The 17,029-nt window shown below is 61.3% G+C and overlaps 1 protein-coding gene across 2 annotated transcripts in view; it reads right to left on the bottom strand.

The window, feature by feature from the left end:
• SLC12A7 (solute carrier family 12 member 7) overlaps positions 1-17,029 on the bottom strand; it is a 96,830-nt gene that overhangs the window by 55,334 nt on the left and 24,467 nt on the right. Inside the window, exon 1 of one of the 2 annotated variants that reach the window (XM_061393929.1) lies at positions 10,654-10,890. The exons of the other annotated variant lie outside the window; for it this stretch is intronic. Coding sequence (XP_061249913.1) covers positions 10,654-10,846 — 193 coding nt within the window. The 5' untranslated portion in view covers positions 10,847-10,890. Of the gene's footprint in view, positions 1-10,653; positions 10,891-17,029 lie in introns of those variants that run through there. 2 annotated transcript variants of the gene reach the window in all.

Genomic DNA, 17,029 nt, shown 5'->3' with positions numbered 1-17,029 from the left:
AGTTCTAGGCTGAGTTCTGTGCTCAGGCCCCTTCATGAATGTGCCTGTGCCCTTAGTTTAAAGCACCCCCAGTCTCGTTGTTTGGGGGAGACCCCGGGGGTCCTCCTCACTTGCTGTAACACTATAACCTTCCTCTCCCACCCTGTGACTTTTTGCTCACACCCACCAAGAGGTTCCAGATGTTCAAGCTGGATTTAGAAAAGGCAGAGAAACCGGAGACCAAATTGCCAACATCCACTGGATCACAGAAAAAGCAAGAGAGTTCCAGAAAAAACATCTACTTCTGTTTTATTGACTGTGCCAAAGCCTTTGACTGTGTGGATCACACCAAACTGTGGAAACTTCTTCAAGAGATGGGAATACCAGACCACCTTACCTGTCTCCTGAGAAATCTGTATGCAGGTCAAGAAGCAACAGTTAGAACTGGACATGGAACAACAGACTGGTTCTAAATAGGGAAAGGAGTACATCAAGGCTGTATATTGTAACCCTGCTTGCTTAGCTTATATGCAGAGTACATCATGCGAAATGCCGGGCTGTATCAGTAACCTCAGATATGCAGATGACACCACCCTTATGGCAGAAAGTGAAGAAGAACTAAAGAGCCTCTTGACTAAAGTGAAAGAGGAGAGTGAAAAAGTTGGCTTAAAGCTCAACATTCAGAAAACTAAGATCATGGCATCCGGTAGCATCACTTCATGGCAAACAGATGGGGAAACAATGGAAACAGTGACAGACTTTATTTTGGGGGGCTCCAAAATTTGGAAAACTCAGCAGTGGCCACAGCACTGGAAAAGGTCAGTTTTCATTTCAATCCCAAAGAAAGGCAATGCCAAAGAATGCTCAAACTACCGCACAATTGCACTCATCTCACACACTAGCAAAGTAATGCTCAAAATTCTCCAAGCCAGGCTTCAGCAATACGTGAACCATGAACTTCCTGATGTTCAAGCTGGTTTTAGGAAAGGCAGAGGAACCAGAGATCAAATTGCCAACATCCGCTGGATCATGGAAAAAGCAAGAGAGTTCCAGAAGAACATCTATTTCTGCTTTATTGACTATGCCAAAGCCTTTGACTGTGTGGATCACAATAAACTATGGAAAATTCTGAAAGAGATGGGAATACCAGACCACCTGACCTGCCTCTTGAGAAACCTATATGCAGGTCAGGAAGCAACAGTTAGAACTGGACATGGAACAACAGACTGGTTCCAAATAGGAAAAGGAGTATGTCAACACTCTATATTGTCAAGGCTGCATATTGTTACCCTGCTTATTTAACTTATATGCAGAGTACATCATGAGAAACACTGGGCTGGAAGAAGCATAAGCTGGAATCAAGATTGCCAGGAGAAATATTAATAACCTCAGATATGCAGATGACACCACCCTTATGGCAGAAAGTGAAGAGGAACTCAAAAGCCTCTTGATGAAGGTGAAAGTGGAGAGTGAAAAAGTTGGCTTAAAGCTCAACATTCAGAAAATGAAGGTTGTGGCATCTGGTCCCATCACTTCATGGGAAATAGATGGGGAAACAGTGGAAATAGTGTCAGACTTTATTTTTTCGGGCTCCAAAATCACTGCAGATGGGGACTGTAGCCATGAAATTAAAAGATGCTTACTCCTTGGAAGGAAAGTTATGACCAACCCAGATAGCATATTCAAAAGCAGAGACATTACTTTGCCAACAAAGGTCCGTCTAGTCAAGGCTATGGTTTTTCCTGTGGTCATGTATGGATGTGAGTTGGACTGTGAAGAAAGCTGAGTGCTGAAGAATTGACGCTTTTGAACTGTGGTGTTGGAGAAGACTCTTGAGAGTCCCTTGGACTGCAAGGAGATCCAACCAGTCCATCCTAAAGGAGATCAGCCCTGGGATTTCTTTGGAAGGAATGATGCTAAAGCTGAAACTCCAGTACTTTGGCCACCTCATGCGAAGAGTTGACTCATTGGAAAAGACTCTGATGCTGGGAGGGATTGGGGGCAGGAGGAGAAGGGGACGACAGAGGATGAGATGGCTGGATGGCATCACCAACTCGATGGATGTGAGTTTGAGTAAGCCCTGGGAGTTGGTGATGGGAGGCCTGGCGTGCTGCAGTCCATGGGGTCGCAAAGAGTTGGACACGACTGAGTGACTGAACTGAAAATCACAGCAGATGGTGATTGCAGCCATGAAATTAAAAGATGCTTGCTCCTTGGTAGAAAAGCTATAACCAGCCTAGACAGTATAATGAAAAGCAGAGACATTACTTTGCCAACAAAGGTCCGTCTAGTCAAGGCTATGGTTTTTCCAGTGGTCATGCATGGATGTGAGAGTAGGACTATTAAGAAAGCTGAGCACTGAAGAATTGATGCTTTTGAACTGTGGTATTGGAGAAGCCTCTTGAGAGTCCCTTGGACTGCAAGGAGATCCAACCAGTCCCTCCTAAAGGAGATCAGGTCTGGATGTTCATTGGAAGGACTGATGCTGAAGCTGAAACTCCAGTAGTTGGGCCACCTCATGCAAAGAGTTGACTCTGATGCTGGGAAAGATTGAGGGCAGGAGGAGAAGGGGATGACAGAGGATGAGATGGCTGGATGGCATCACTGACTTGATGGACGTGAGTCTGAGCAAGCTCCAGGAGTTGGTGATGGACAGGGAGGCCTAGCGTGCTGCGGTTCATGGGGTCGCAGAGTCGGACACTAGGGAGCGACTGAACTGAACTGGCTGAACCCCAAGGCACCCCCGGCTTTGGGGTGACAGCGGGACCGCCCGTGAGGCCCTCAGGACGGTGGGTCTGGGGGGCCGCGCGGGCTCCTGGGCGGCAGGGCGGGTGCTCGGGAGGGAGGCGGTCTGGGCTGGGCCCGCTGCCCCTGGGCCCCTCCAGCCCTGTGCTTGCGGTCGTGCCCCCGCGCCCAGCCACGCGTCCCGAGCAGCGGAGCACGTGAGGCCTCCTGGAGGGCAGCCATGCCGATGCCGCCCAGGGGGAGGCCCTGGCAGGTCCAGTGAGGTGGCGTCGGGCACACCCAGGCTCCTCTGCACCCTCCCCGCCAGGGCCAGGGTGCACCTCAGACAAACCCGCCCAGCCCCACGGGCGCCCCTCGAGAGCGGGGTCTTGTGGGTGCTGAGACCTGTAACCACAGCGGGTGGCCTGACTCAGAAACGTCCGCTCGGCTCTGGGGCTGGAGGCTCGCGTGGGGCCTGGGCTGGGGGCAGTATGCGTCCTGCCTCGACCAGCGTCTGAGGCTGCAGGTGGTCAGCCTCTGTCCCCGTCTTCTGCATGCCCATCTCCTCCCCTCCATGTCTCTTCAGGACACTCGTCTTGGAGCCAGGGCCCTCAGCGAAGCCAGGATGACCTCGTCATCTCCAGACCCTGAATCACGTCTGCAGAGAGCCTTTTTCCAGGAAGATACCAGGGGTCAGGGCAAGGATGTGTCTTTAGGGATCACCATTCAGCCCGTGAGTGGCATCAAACCTGGGCCCCCCACCCCACCACGTGCCCATAACAGGCGCTGTGGGCCACACATGTGGGGCGGGCAGTGCAGGACGCGGCGCCCAGAGCCCCCAGCCCCCACCAAGGGCGCACAGCCCGTGGAGATTGCACATCGAGGCCTAGCCCGTCCAGCAGATGAGGCTGCTCTGTGAGGTGGTCTGCCTTCCAGGTGGGCCGCGTGGCCGTGCCAGACAGATGTGGGCAGCCAGGCTCCACATCCGCGACCCAACTCCAGGCCTGCGTGTCTTACGAACGTCTGTGAGCCCCCCACCCCGCCGTCCTAGCCCCCCACGTTCTGACACCTTCGCAGCCTGCCCTAAAACAGCATTTCCAGGGGTACCTGGGTACACACTCCAGGCCTCCAGACACTGCACCGTGGCTGGGAATGTCCTCGCCTCAGCACATCGAGGTCGGTGGGCACAGACCCCCCTCCCGAGCCAGGCTGGTTCAGGCTGAGAGCCTCACGGCTCCCCTGCAGTGCTCAGCAACCCCCCAAGACCCAAGGGGCCCCCACGCCCGTCAGACTGGGAAACCCTGCAGGGCCACGAGCCCCAGCCTGTGTTCACAGGTCAGGACTCCAAGGAGGGCGTGCGGTGGAGCAGCATCCGGGGCCTGGGGACCCCTCCCTGAGGGCCAACGGAGCGCCCTAGTCCACAGGAGGGCGGGGTCTCTCCTCGTGCAGGCTGCAGGGCAGGACCCAGGCCCCTAGGACCCTGCAGCCCCCGACCTGCATGGGCTCGGATGGGTACCTCCTGAGGAAGGTGGCCCTGGCAATGGCTGGCTCCACCCAGCACTGGGGTCCTCTTGACCACCGTCTGGGTAGTGGCCACATCTGTGGGTGGTCGCCCTCAGCTCACTAACAGCCCTGGGCGGGTGGGCACAGGCGTTCAGGCTGGAGGCGGGTGGCTGGCATTACCTGCAGGCTCCACGGCCCCGCACCTCTGGGAGGCGTCCTTCTGTAAACGGGACGCGGGCCCCGTGTGCCCAGCTCTGAGCCCATCACAGGGCCCTTGTTGCCACACACATGCACACACAGGCACATACGCACCCTCGTGCCCACAGACACACACACAGACTGTTCACACAGACACACGCGCACACACACAGGCACGCTCCCTGCCTGTGGCCAAGACACAGCGCGGAAGTCAGCGCCGGGCCCTGCCTGCCGGGTCCCGCCTCGAGCGCCTGCACCCAGGCCCCTAGAGGGCATGAGGCTCAGCCCACCCCAGCTCTGACCCGGGAGGTTTGCTGCACCCAGGGCGGAAGTGCAGGCGGCTCCCACCCCACCCTGAGCAGAGGACAGACGACAGCAGAGGCTGCGAGGAAGGGCGAGGAAGCCACGAGGCCAGGAGCACCCAGGGCCCACCCGCCCTTCCCTCTGACAGACCCGAGCTCCCGGGTCTGTGCTGAGGACCGCCAGTGCGGGTGGGGGTGCGGGAGGGGGAGTCCGGTCTGTGCCCCCAGCTGAGGGCAGCCTTGAGATCTCCGCACATCCAGAGAGGAGGGCCCTGGGCGGGCAGGGAGGCTGGGGGCACGCCGCCCCTTCCCACCAGGGGCTTGGGCCCAGAGGCAGAGCCAGGGGCAGAGCCAGGGGCAGCAGCGTGGCTGGGCTGTCCTGACCTGCGCCCACCCCTCCAGGACGGGAAGGGCCTCACGGGGAGTCCTTTGAGACAGGAAGGCCAGTGGACAAACACACTCTTGTGAGAGGCCTGAACGCGCACCTGCAGAGAGCAATTTAGATTAAAAAGGACCACTCCTGGGAAGGCCTCGCGGTGTGAATTGAGTTAATCAATCTGGCCTCTCCCGGAAGATGGAAGACAGGAGACCAGGGTTCTCTGGGCGGAACGGAGCCTGGGGAAGAACTTACTTTTCCTGTCTGCCCGGCCCTTCTGTATTTCCACTTTGGGGGTGTTTTGTTGTGTTGTAAAACCTCTATGGCATGAAGCAGCATTTTCAGCCATTTTAATATGCACAGCTCAGCGGCGTTAAGGACAGTCACGCTGCTGTGTGAACACTGCCCCACCACCCCCAGAACTCTCTGGTCTCCCCAAGGGAAGCCCTGTCCTCAGCATCGCTGAATCCCCTCTCCCGCCCCAGCCCCCAGCCTCACCTCTCTGCTTTCTGTCCCTGAGACCGGGCTGCTTGGGGGCCTCACAGAGGGAGAGTCCGGCAGGCTGTCCCTTCTGTGTCTGGCTCAGCTCACTGAGCACAAGGCCCTCACAGCTCGCCTGCGCTGTCGCGGAGGCCAGAGCGTCCTCCCGTTCCAGCTGGAGCCCCATTCTCTCTTGCGTGCCCACCACGGCTGTGGATCCGCCAATCCAGCGATGGCACCGGTATGTTTCCACGCCGCCGCTGTGAACGCAGGTGCTCGGAGTCCATTCAGGCTCCTGCTTTCAGTTCCGCTGGGTCCACAGCCAGGAGTGGAACCTCTGAGTCAGGCAGTAGCTCTGATTAGTTTTTTGAGGAATCGCCAGGCCGTTTTCTGCAAGGGCTGCACGTTTTCCGCTTTCATCGGCCGTGCCCAGGCACTGCTACTTCCACATCCTCGCCGACACTTGTGATTGTCTGGATTTTTTAATAGCCATTCAGATGGCTAAGAAGTGGCATCTCATGGTTTTGATTTGCGTCTCCCTGATAACCAGTGCAGCTGAGCATCTTTCCACATGCTTACTGGCCATTCATATGTCTTCTTTGGAGAGATGACTTTCAGACCTTTGCCCGTTTTTTAGTGATTGGATTTTGTTGCTATTGTTGAGTTGTGGGTGTCCTTTATATATTGTGGATATTAATCCCTCATCAGACGTACGAGTTGCAGGCACCTCCTCCCACCTGTCGGTTGTCTTTTGACAGTGTCCGTTCATGCCCCATGTTCGTAGTCACCCCTCCAATCACTATACTGGGCCAAGAGTCAACCCTGTGGACACACCTCTGGAGTGCCAGCCCAGGCCTGTTTGGGGCCACAGCCCTGCTCACGGGGACAGAGGCCAGGTGGGAGGGGGAGGGCAGGGAGCCAGAGGCCAGGTGGGCACTACCCACAGGGTGCAGGAGGGCAGCCTGAAGTGGGCGGCCACAGGGGCCCCGGGGCAGAGCTGGCCTGTGCGCGCAGCCGCCAGTGGGTAAAGGGCGTCCCATGGCCACCGATAGAGACCCCCTTGTGCCTATTTGCGGTGTGAGCTGGCACGTGCGGGGTGGGCAGAGAGGGCCCACCCAGGGCATCGGGGGCCGGGGCCCCACCGTGCCACCTGACACAGGCCCTGGCTCTCAGGAGCTAAAGCTTCTATTTAAAGAGAAGCTTGATGTGTAAAGGGAGCTGGTGCCTCAGAACCTGTGATGCCCCCTGCCCGGCCCCAGCCCCGGAAAAGAAGCCGAGAGGAATGTTCTGTAGCAAAGAAGGGAAGCCAGGGACGCGCTGTGGGTGGTTTAAGCTGCAGGAGGAATCCTCCCCCAGCTCCCACAGGGGCCCATACACAACACAGACACACACAGACACACACACAGACACACACACAGACACACACAGACACAAACACACACAGACATCAGCATTAGACACACTCAGACACACACACAGACAACACACAGACACACACAGACACACACATACTAGACCCACAGACACACACACAGACACACAGACACACACAGACACACACAGAGACACACACAGACACAAACACACACAGACATCAGCATTAGACACACTCAGACACACATACAGACACACACAGACACACACAGACACACACATACTAGACCCACAGACACACACAGACACACAGACACACACAGACACACACAGAGACACACACAGACACAAACACACACAGACATCAGCATTAGACACACTCAGACACACATACAGACACACACAGACACACACATACTAGACCCACAGACACACACAGACCCACAGACACACACAGACACACACAGAGACACACACAGACACAAACACACACAGACATCAGCATTAGACACACTCAGACACACATACAGACACACACAGACACACACAGACATTAGACACACACCAGCACACAGACACACAGACATTAGACACACACAGTGGCACACGTGAACATTAGATGCGCGTGAACACACACACACAGAAACAGCACAAACACACTCGCTCGAGTGCTCAGAGCGAGAGGCCCGCACTTCCCTCCGCCAGGCGTAACCCCGGGAGCCGGCAGGACTCGCGTCTCACCAGCATAACACCCTGTCTCCAAAAGGACCCGGAGGGCCAAACCCTGATCAGGGTGGAGGTGGGGCGATGCTGGGGGGACGGTCCCCTGACGTGGGAAGCCAGTCTCCCCGCCCCGCCCCGGCATCTCCAAGGGCACAGGGCAGGGCTGCCCACAAGGCGGGCAGACAAGGGGGCTGACCTCCCCGGAGCCCCTCAGCCTCAGGCCCCTGGGCACCTCCCACTCCCAGGCCAGCACACCCGCCCAGGCCAGCAGCAGGAGGGCCGGAGGCCCAGAGCAGGCAAGCAGAGGTCGAGCCCACGCTGTGGGCACCGCTGAGACCCTGGCAGAGGCCCTGCCGCCCCCTCAGCTGCCTCCTCCCAGGGCGGCCGTGCAGCTGATGCTGTGGTGCCCGCCTCCCCAGGCCCAGGGCAGGCCCAACCAGGCCACATCACTGAGCTCCTGCTGCCCAGATGGACAGGCTGGCGGGTGGTCCTCAAAGTCCCTTGGCCAGGCAGGCCCCACCAGCCCAGCGGGAGGCCCCTCCCGGAAGTGATGGAAGTGACAGGCGCTGTCCACTGGCCCTGAGAGGCAGGGCCTGGCCCCCGCTTCTAGAACCTTCTGCTCAGGGCCTGTTTCAAGGGCAGCCCGCCTCGGGCCACAGAGACACGGAGGTGGCCGGGGGTGGTCTGGCCTCTGAGAGGCGGGGCCTCTGAGTGGTGTGACCCTCAGGGTGGGGACACAAGGAGGAGGGTAGGGGAAGCGAGGTGTCTGGAAAGCCCACCGGTCCCACCGGAGGGCCTGCCCCGGGGCCTCTCTGCAGCACCCCTCTCCCGGGAAGTCCCCACGCTCGCTGCCGGCCGGGTCCTCCCCGACCACCCGCGACCCTGCCCACCCCCAGGGCCCCTCCCGGGCGAGCTGCGTGGCCGCCTACCCGCCCTGCGCGCGGGACCAAGTCAGTGACCAGACCGCCCAGCGGCTCCTCCAGTTGGTCATCAGTGGCCGGGAGGCCAGGGAGGGCTCCCGACATGGCCTCGGCCTGGGCCCTGCCGTGAGGAGGCGCCCCTGGGTCACCCCACCACCTGTGGGTGACGGGCAGCTCAGGACAGGTGCCCTCCGAGCGCTCCCTGGCTCAGCCCCAGGCACACTGGTGAGACCCGCACTTGCTGCTTTCAACTTAGTCTGCGTTGTCTTCTTAATGGCAGCGTCAAATAATAGGTCCTTTGTTCTCGTCCAGTGGGAACGACAGAAAATCGTTGGATTGATCCTTGGCGGCGCTGTGCCCGTGAACTCCTGTACCGCTGGAGCCTGGCTGTCTATCGGCTGGGTAGCCAGGCAGTGGCCCCAGACTCAGCGCGGTTTCTACCCCCGAGGGCTGGACGCTGAATGGGTGGGGGCGGGGGGTGGCCGGGAGCCTGAGCCCAGACAGCTGCCCCACAAGAAGAGGTGGGTGGGGGCGGTCCTGGAGTCAGGGGTCCCCGTTCTCACACCTGCAACGTAGAGGACGCTGGGCAGTGCCCTTCCTGCATGTGAGTTTGAGCACGGAGACAGCAGGAGGCCAGCGGAGGGCGTCCCCAGGGGCACAGGCCAGCACAGTGGGCGCCGAGGGCGTCACAGCGGGTGCCGAGGGTCGGCATCACAGAGGGCGCAAAGGGCACATCACAGAGGGCGCCGAGGGTGGGCATCACAGAGGGCGCAAAGGGCATCACAGAGGGCGCCGAGGGTGGGCATCACAGAGGGTGCAAAGGGCATCACAGCGGGTGCCAAGGGTCGGCATCACAGAGGGCGCAAAGGGCATCACAGAGGGCGCAAAGGGCACATCACAGAGGGCGCCGAGGGTGGGCATCACAGAGGGCGCAAAGGGCATCACAGAGGGCACAAAGGGCAACAAGGCGCGGGGCAGGTCGCGTCCCCCTGCTGGGCCCTGCCGCGTGGGAGAGCAGCCCCATGCGGGACGGCGCCCATCGGGGTCCAGCCAACAGGCCAGGCTGAGGCCCCTTGGCCCAGGCCGAGGCTGTGTCGGGAGCCCTCCCTGGGCAGGGGTCCATGGGGAGCCTGCTGCTGAGCCTCTCGCTGCCACGGCCCCAGAACGTGCACCCCTCTACCTCGGTTCCCCAGAAGGGATGCAGGCCGGCACGACACCCCAGAAATACGGAGTGGCTCTGATGCGCACCGCTCAGCGCCTGCAGAATCCGCGCTCACAGGAGACTCAGGGTCTGCGGGAGCCGGGAGGCCCCTCGGAGGGAGCGGGGAGGCCCCTCGGAGGTGGGGAGGACCCCTCTGGTTCTGGGGTTGAGGCTGCCTGCAGGTCAGTCATCAGGTGCCCACGCACCCCCCACCCCCACCCCGGAGCCCAGGAAATGGCTCCCGGCGGAGAGCGGGACTGGAGACCCAGTGGCCTGACCAGTGTCCGATGAACCAGCCCTCCGAGCAGACGCGGCGGCCAGAGGTGCCTGCGCCGTCGCCCTCGTCCGGGGTCTGGAGGCTGAAGGTGAGGCGCAGGCAGGGGTTCAGGAATGAAAGGCCGGGGTGGGGGCCCTGGGGAGGAGGCAGCGGGGACGCGGGCGCGGCTGGCGGTCCTCCGAGCACCGCAGGCTGCGGAGGGGCCGGCGTGTGCTTGGTGGTCCCCGAGTCCCCGCCCCTACACACCGCAGCTGAGTTGGCCTGGACCCTGCACTCCCAGAGCGGTGCTGTCACTAGGAGCCTGGGGCTGTCGCCAGCCAGTCCCCAGGGACAGCGGCCCAGGACGGATTCCTGTCCGGAGCCCCGCGACAGGCAGGGGGACCGTGATGAGGGGCGCTCAGCCAAGGCCCTCCCCCGTCCTCCCCCCGGGGAGCAAGGCAGACGGGCGCACCAGGTGAACCCCAGTTCGACACCACGCAACCACCCGCGGCGGCCCCGAGGTCAGCGCCCCGGAGTCCGCCCGCCGGATCCACGGCGCCGGCCCGGCCCTGCGCCCCGGACGCGGAGGAAGCGGCGCCCCGAGGGGGCGCACCTACCGTAGTAGCGGCTCGGCTCGCGGCAGTAGCGCAGGATGGGCAGCGCGTCCACCGCCGGCGGCTCCGGGGAGGGTGCGGGGTCCGCGTCGGGGCCCCGGCCGGAGCTGCAGCTCTGACCGCCGCCGCCCCCGGGCCTGGGCCCCGCGTCCCCCGCCGCGCCCGCCGCGGGGGTCACCACAAAGCGCTGGGACATGGTGGCCCCAGCGGCAGCCCCGGCCTCCGGGTGCCGGCGCTGCGAAGGCGGCGAGGACGCGGGCGGGGCCCGGTGTGGGGAGGGCGGGGAGGAGCGGGGCCTGGAGGGGCGGGGCCGGACGGGCTGCACCCGAGAGGCCAATGGACCCTGAGCCCCTGGGACCTAGGCCGGCGCGGGCGTGGGCGCCCGGGGCCGGGCGGGCGGGGCGGCCCGGAGCGCAGAGAGGGACGCGGGCACCGCGGAAAGCCGTCGGGCCGTGGGCAGAGGCTGTGCCCACCTTCGCAGAGCGCCCCTGCGCTCCCCAAGACGCTGAAACCTTGCTCTGGAAGCCAGTACTGTCTCTTCAGGAGAGCGCAGCCGCGGGGTCTCCTTGCAAAACCCCGGAGACCCCGCCCCAGGCGCCAGGGCTGGTCTGGGGAGAGACAGGCCAGGGACGCTGGAGGTCCGGCTTTGGTGTGGGGAGTGCGGCCACCCCCTGAAGCAGCCTGGGGACCTTGAGAATGCCCACTGAGGGCCAGGACCAAGACTCCCCAGTGACCGAGGGTAGAGGCCTCCCACGGGGAGACTCTGGGGGCTAGGGGCCCTGGCCTGGCATTTCCCACCCCCCACTCTGGGCTCTTGGCCACCTGGGTCTAGTCATTCAGCCCAGGAGGTCAGGCAGATGGCCTCCCTCAGAATTCTACCTGGCAGAAGCCCCGGGAGGGCAGGAGGGCTAAGGTGGGGCTGGAGAGGCAAGGGGGCCCTGGGCAAGAACCAGCCACCTCTGTCCCCGGGTTTCCACGGCAGGGCCCCCAGGGATGCCCGGTTTGCTTTCCCTCCAGCCTCAGGTTCACCCCCCTTGCACCTCACTCCTGTGCAACACTTCACTCATTCATCCATTCCCTGAATGTGTACTGGTGCCTAGCAGAGCCCAGCCCTGGGATGACGCAAGGAGGCCGGAGTCCCTGCAGCTCTGAAGCCTGAGTTCCATATGAGAGGCCGCGACAAGAGCTCTGAGTAAGAGACAGAAAGAGAAGGGGTCTGGGGGTGAGATTTTAAGTGGGATGTTGGAGCAGTGCCAGAAGGTGGTGACATTTAAGCAGTGACTTGAAGGTGGTGGGCGTTCAGCAGTGCAATAGTTTCCTTTCATTCACCTCTTGATCCATCATAGCTGCTCCTGGTCCAGCCCTCACATTTGTATTCCAGTAGTGGAGGGAAGAAACAGTGGAAGGGACAATCAGCACCCCTCCCCAGAACGTGGCCCAGAAATCAGACACCACACCGTTAGCCAGAATGTGGTCATGTGGCCACACCTGCCTGTTGAGAAGACTGGGACACGGACCTGCCAACGTTTGGAGCTCTGCTAACGAGGGAAGATGAGAAGTTAGGGTTAGAGGCCCCCAGAGCACAGGGGGACAGGTGGAGAGCTGTGGGTGAAGACTCCCCTCTTGCACTCACCCTCTCGTTATCTCCCCCACCTCCAACCACATAGCAGCAGAGAGGGTGAGCAGAGGCCTGTACTCACAGCTGCAGGCACACCTGGCCTCTCCCATCTCTCTCCTGCTCACACTTACAGGCACACCTGGCCTCTCCCATCTCTCTCCTGCTCACACTTACAAGCACACCTGGCCTCTCCCATCTCTCTCCTGCTCACACTAACAGGCACACCTGGCCTCTCCCATCTCTCTCCTGCTCACACTTACAGGCACACCTGGCCTCTCCCATCTCACTCCTGCTCACACCTGCAGGCACATCTGGACACTCCCATCTTTCTCCCGCTCACACCTGCAGGCACATCTGGACACTCCCATCTCTCTCCTGCTCACACCTGTAGGCACATCTGGACATTCCCATCTCACTCCCGCTCACACCTGCAGGCACACCTGGCCTCTCCCATTTCTCTCCTGCTCACACTTACAGGCACACCTGGCCTCTCCTATCTCACTCCTGCTCACACCTGCAGGCACATCTGGACACTCCCATCTTTCTCCTGCTCACACCTGTAGGCACATCTGGACATTCCCATCTCACTCCCGCTCACACCTGCAGGCACACCTGGACACTCCCATCTCACTCCCGCTCACACCTGCAGGCACATCTGGACACTCCCATCTCTCTCCTGCTCACACCTGTAGGCACATCTGGACATTCCCATCTCCCGCTCACACCTGCAGGCACACCTGGACACTCCCATCTCACTCCCGCTCACACCTGCAGGCACACCTGGACACTCCCATCTCTCTCCCGCTCACACCTGCAGGCACACCCAGCCTCTCCCATCTCGTTCCTGCACAGCCTTCTTGGCTTTTGCTAGGTTCTCAGGAGGCCCTCCTGGCAGAAGTGGGGTTTCCACAGACCCTCTGTTCCCATGATTCACAGGACGGCAGTCCTGCCTCAGCACCCCCACCCCTGCTCTTCAGTATTCTCTAGGCCATTTTTGCCTTCACTCTTTTCCCCTCAAGACGAATATTTGAATCACTGTGGAAAGTTTTCCCCCAAGTGCCTTCATGTTTTGATTGAAAAAGCATTCACTCTAAAAGTAAATTTGCTGGAAACTGTCTTTAAAGTGTCTAATCTTTCCACCCAGGTCCCACAAGTCTTTCTCATTATATTAATTCACGCATGTTCACATTTTTTGTTGCTACTGTAATGGATCTTGTAATTATGCTGAAATGTAAAAACCAAAACAGGACAAATATTACTGGCTGTTGCATGTTTGTTTTGTGACCTGCCACCTCCCAGAACTCTAAATTCCATTATTCGCTTGTTTTCCCAGTTTCCTCTGTGGTTTGCAGGGATTTTTTTTTTTTTAACCTGTAAAGAATGATAGCTTTGTCTTTCTTTGTTGCTTTTACTTCTTCTGTTTTCGTCCCTCCTTTTGTTCTTATTTTGGAATTTTCTAGAAATTCTGGGGAAATATGAAATAACGCATTTTCCAGAACTGAAAAGGGAACAGCCCTGGAGGTCATCAGCAGTCATCAGAAGCACCAAGCTGGGAAAGGACCACCGAGCCCTCCTCTGCCCTGACACTCCACCCTGAGACCAGAGGCGGCTATGGGCAGGCTCGACCCGGGAGGCCTTCTCTTCCCTCTGTCCGGGGCCCGTCAGGTGAGGGGCCCTCCCAGCCTCTGCCTGAGGACAGCCTGCGCCCCCACCCAGCCTTGCCTCTGCGGTGCCCACAGTGGCCTGGCCCAGCCAGGCTCCCTGTCTGTAGTCCTGGAAGTCTGGAAGACTCTGAGGCTGCGCTGACTTTGGCCAGTGGACCTCGGGTGAACAGGCCCACTGCACCCCCAGGCCCTCGGCCCCGTGTGGGCAGGGGCTGCGCTCTGAGGATGAGCAGGGAAATGGAAACGGACAGTTGCAAAGCAGACGTTAACAGTGGCGTCCCGGCCATACAAGTGTGCTAGGGGAGCACGCACGCACCTGCAGCCTAGCTTCCAGAAGCCCGGTCTCGTGGCAGCGCTTGGGCTCTTCAGGGGACTCGAAAGACAAGTGTCGGAGTGGTTTGTGGACAGAAGGTGATGGGCTAGGCCTGGGACGGGGGCTCTGGGCGTCCACGGCAGTCAGTGCCATCAGCCATCTGAACAGGAGCCACGCTGCCCGCCTGACTGCCCGGCAGTCATTCAGGAGCTCAAGCGGCACTGGCCTCTCTGACGGGAGTGGCCCTCCTCGGCATGTCCCACTGGCCCTGCCAGGGCAGCCACAGGGTCAGACCAAGGCGGGCCCCCGCGGGCTGTAGTCCATGCTGGCCCAGGGGACCCACCGTCACCTGGAGCTGCCCAGAGGCCCCGCTGCACCGGGAGGGACGGGACCGTTGTCATCTGAGGAGAGGAGCTGACAGCGTGGGCGGCGCCTGTCTCCAGGTCCCATCCGGACGGCCCGGGCCCTTTGGAGCCATCCTCCAAGACGACACGTGTGTGGACACACGCGCGTGCACACACACATATAAGGCACCTGGGGGCTTCATTTCATTGCCAGGGAGGCCTGTGGTCAGAGGCCTGAGCAGTCACTCCAGGGAGCTGGGCTCTGTCTGGTGGGAGACCGCAGAGGGGCTCGTCACTGACCTAGAGGCCGCACCCCTCCCCATCAGCAGCTCCTCAGCTCCTGTGAGCACCTCAAGAAGGCCAGCGTCTCCTTGGAATGTTCCCCTGCCCCCCCACCCCAGAGCAGGCTCCCAGGGAGAGAGGGCTGCAGTGTGAGCAGAGGCTGAGGGGGGAAACAGAGACAGAGATAGAGGCCGAGAGAGCGATACAGTGGGGCGGGGGGCAGGGCCCCTGGCCTCCTGCTGTGCCTGAGCTGGGAGGCCTGTACGACCCCCTGAACAGCTGCGCTCGGGCCTCGGGACCCCTCTGGGCCCTCGTGGGGCTGACCTGCCTTCAGAGATGCAGACAGGGCGGCTGGGGAGGAGGTGAGGGGCGTGCAGAGCCGTGGGGGTCAGGGGGCTTCCCCCAGCATATGAGGCAAATCCTGAGCACCTGCGAGCACCCCTGGGGCTGGCTGGAGCTGGGGCTGAGCCTCCCCAGGGAGGTGCCCCTGGGGTGGAGGGCTGGTCCCGGGGGCTTCTGAGGTCTCAGGCTCAGATGACCTCTGCCCACCCTTCTCCAGTCTTCTCACCACTGACCAGGGCTTTCAATTTTGTTCCGCCTGTGACTGTATCTGTAAACACTAGTGGGAAGAGCCTGCTGGCTGGGCCTGGGCAGTGGGCTGAGCTGGGTCGATTCCCAGCTGCCTGGAGGGGAACATCGGACCCGAGCCCCTGGGGCCCAGGAGCAGCTGGCGAACCTGGGGTGGCGGGAAGCCTTCAGGAGTGGACCTGACCCGGCCCTGTGGGCAGCCATGAGGTCAGAGGGGGCTGCAGATGCTGGGAGGGCCCAGCCCTGTGTCTGCACAGTGATTGCGCTGAGCCCCGTGGTCATATCCCTAGGTGGGCTCACTCCTGGGGGCAGCGAGGAGGAAGCCATGCAGCTGGGCGTCCCTGCTGGGGACCAGGAGCCACTGCAGAAGCAGAGCCATCACAGGCACTCCCCTGCAGCGCTCTTCTGCAGGGGTCTGACCGTGCGAGGCAGACGGCCTGAGCTGACGCCCGTCCTGCCCAGGCTCAGCTGCGTCCACCCCACCCGTGTCATCCTGAACGATACCCAGCGTCCCAGGGTTTCACCTGCGAGCATCCAGACGGCCTTGTATTTAGTAAACCCCCTCCCTCCATCTGTGGACTCAAGCCTGATGCTCTCTAGCTGCCCGAGACCACGCCCCCTCCCAGAGGAAGGCGCGGCCGCTGCGGGGTGGGGGCGGGAGGGAGGGTCACGGGGCCCCCGCTCTGCAGGTGGGTCCCTGAAGTGCATGCTGCCTCTGCCTTCTAGGGCCTCTCCTTCCTGTCTTCTGAGCCAGGGGTCCAGGAGCCCCTCTTCCCCCGGGAACACGCAAGTTCACAAGGGAGTGAAAAGGCGGCGTAACAGCCGAGCGCTGACAATGAGGAGAGCGGCTCCTCAGGTGCCCTGAACTGCAACCCGTTCGGAAACTATGGCGGGAGGCGGTCCGTCCTCTTCGACAGATTCGTCTGCCACCCTAACGCTCCTCTAAAAATAAAGCCCACGAGTTGCAACGTCAAGCGGAAGGGGGAGCGCGAGCGTCCTGCGTCCGCGGGGAAGGCCTCCCCTGGAAGGGGCGGGGTCTCCCCGGGCCGAGCCCCCCACGTGCGCGTGATGGATGGTGCCCACTGGGCCCAGGGGCCCAAGGTGCCATCCTGCAGCCCGGCCAGGGCCCGAGGGCACGTGGCCTCCCTGGGCCGGACGCTGGAAGGGGACTGGGCCCGGGGCAGCTCCCACAGGGACGTCCTCCTCCCTCTCAGGCTGCAGGGGCGCCATGAGGGGGCTCCTTTGCCCGGAGCTGGAGCCCGGGGCAGAGCCAGGCGGCCAGTCTGGGCCGGCCCCGCTGTCTTGGCCTCGCCGCCCCCTGTGGCTGGGGTGCTGAGTCACAGACCGCCCCCAGGAGATGGTGGAGGAAGCTCCTTTGTCCCCCAGGGCGGGGGCGTCGTGCCCCCGCTGTGCCGGGCTGCCCAGGCGGCCTTGCTCCCAGCGTTGCCGTGACAAGCACGTGCCTGGCCGGCCCTCAGGCCCCGGGGGAGCACAGCCCGGAGGGCGCTGGACGCCCCCGAGGCCTGGAGCTGTGGCCAGCGGAGCCCACTGAGGGCGTATGAGCTTGGCA

The sequence above is a fragment of the Bos javanicus genome, chromosome 20 (genome assembly GCF_032452875.1).
Source record: "Bos javanicus breed banteng chromosome 20, ARS-OSU_banteng_1.0, whole genome shotgun sequence".
Classification (NCBI taxonomy): domain Eukaryota; kingdom Metazoa; phylum Chordata; class Mammalia; order Artiodactyla; family Bovidae; genus Bos; species Bos javanicus.
The sequence above is the reverse complement of the archived record's forward strand: the minus strand, read 5'-3'. Positions and strand labels throughout refer to the sequence as shown.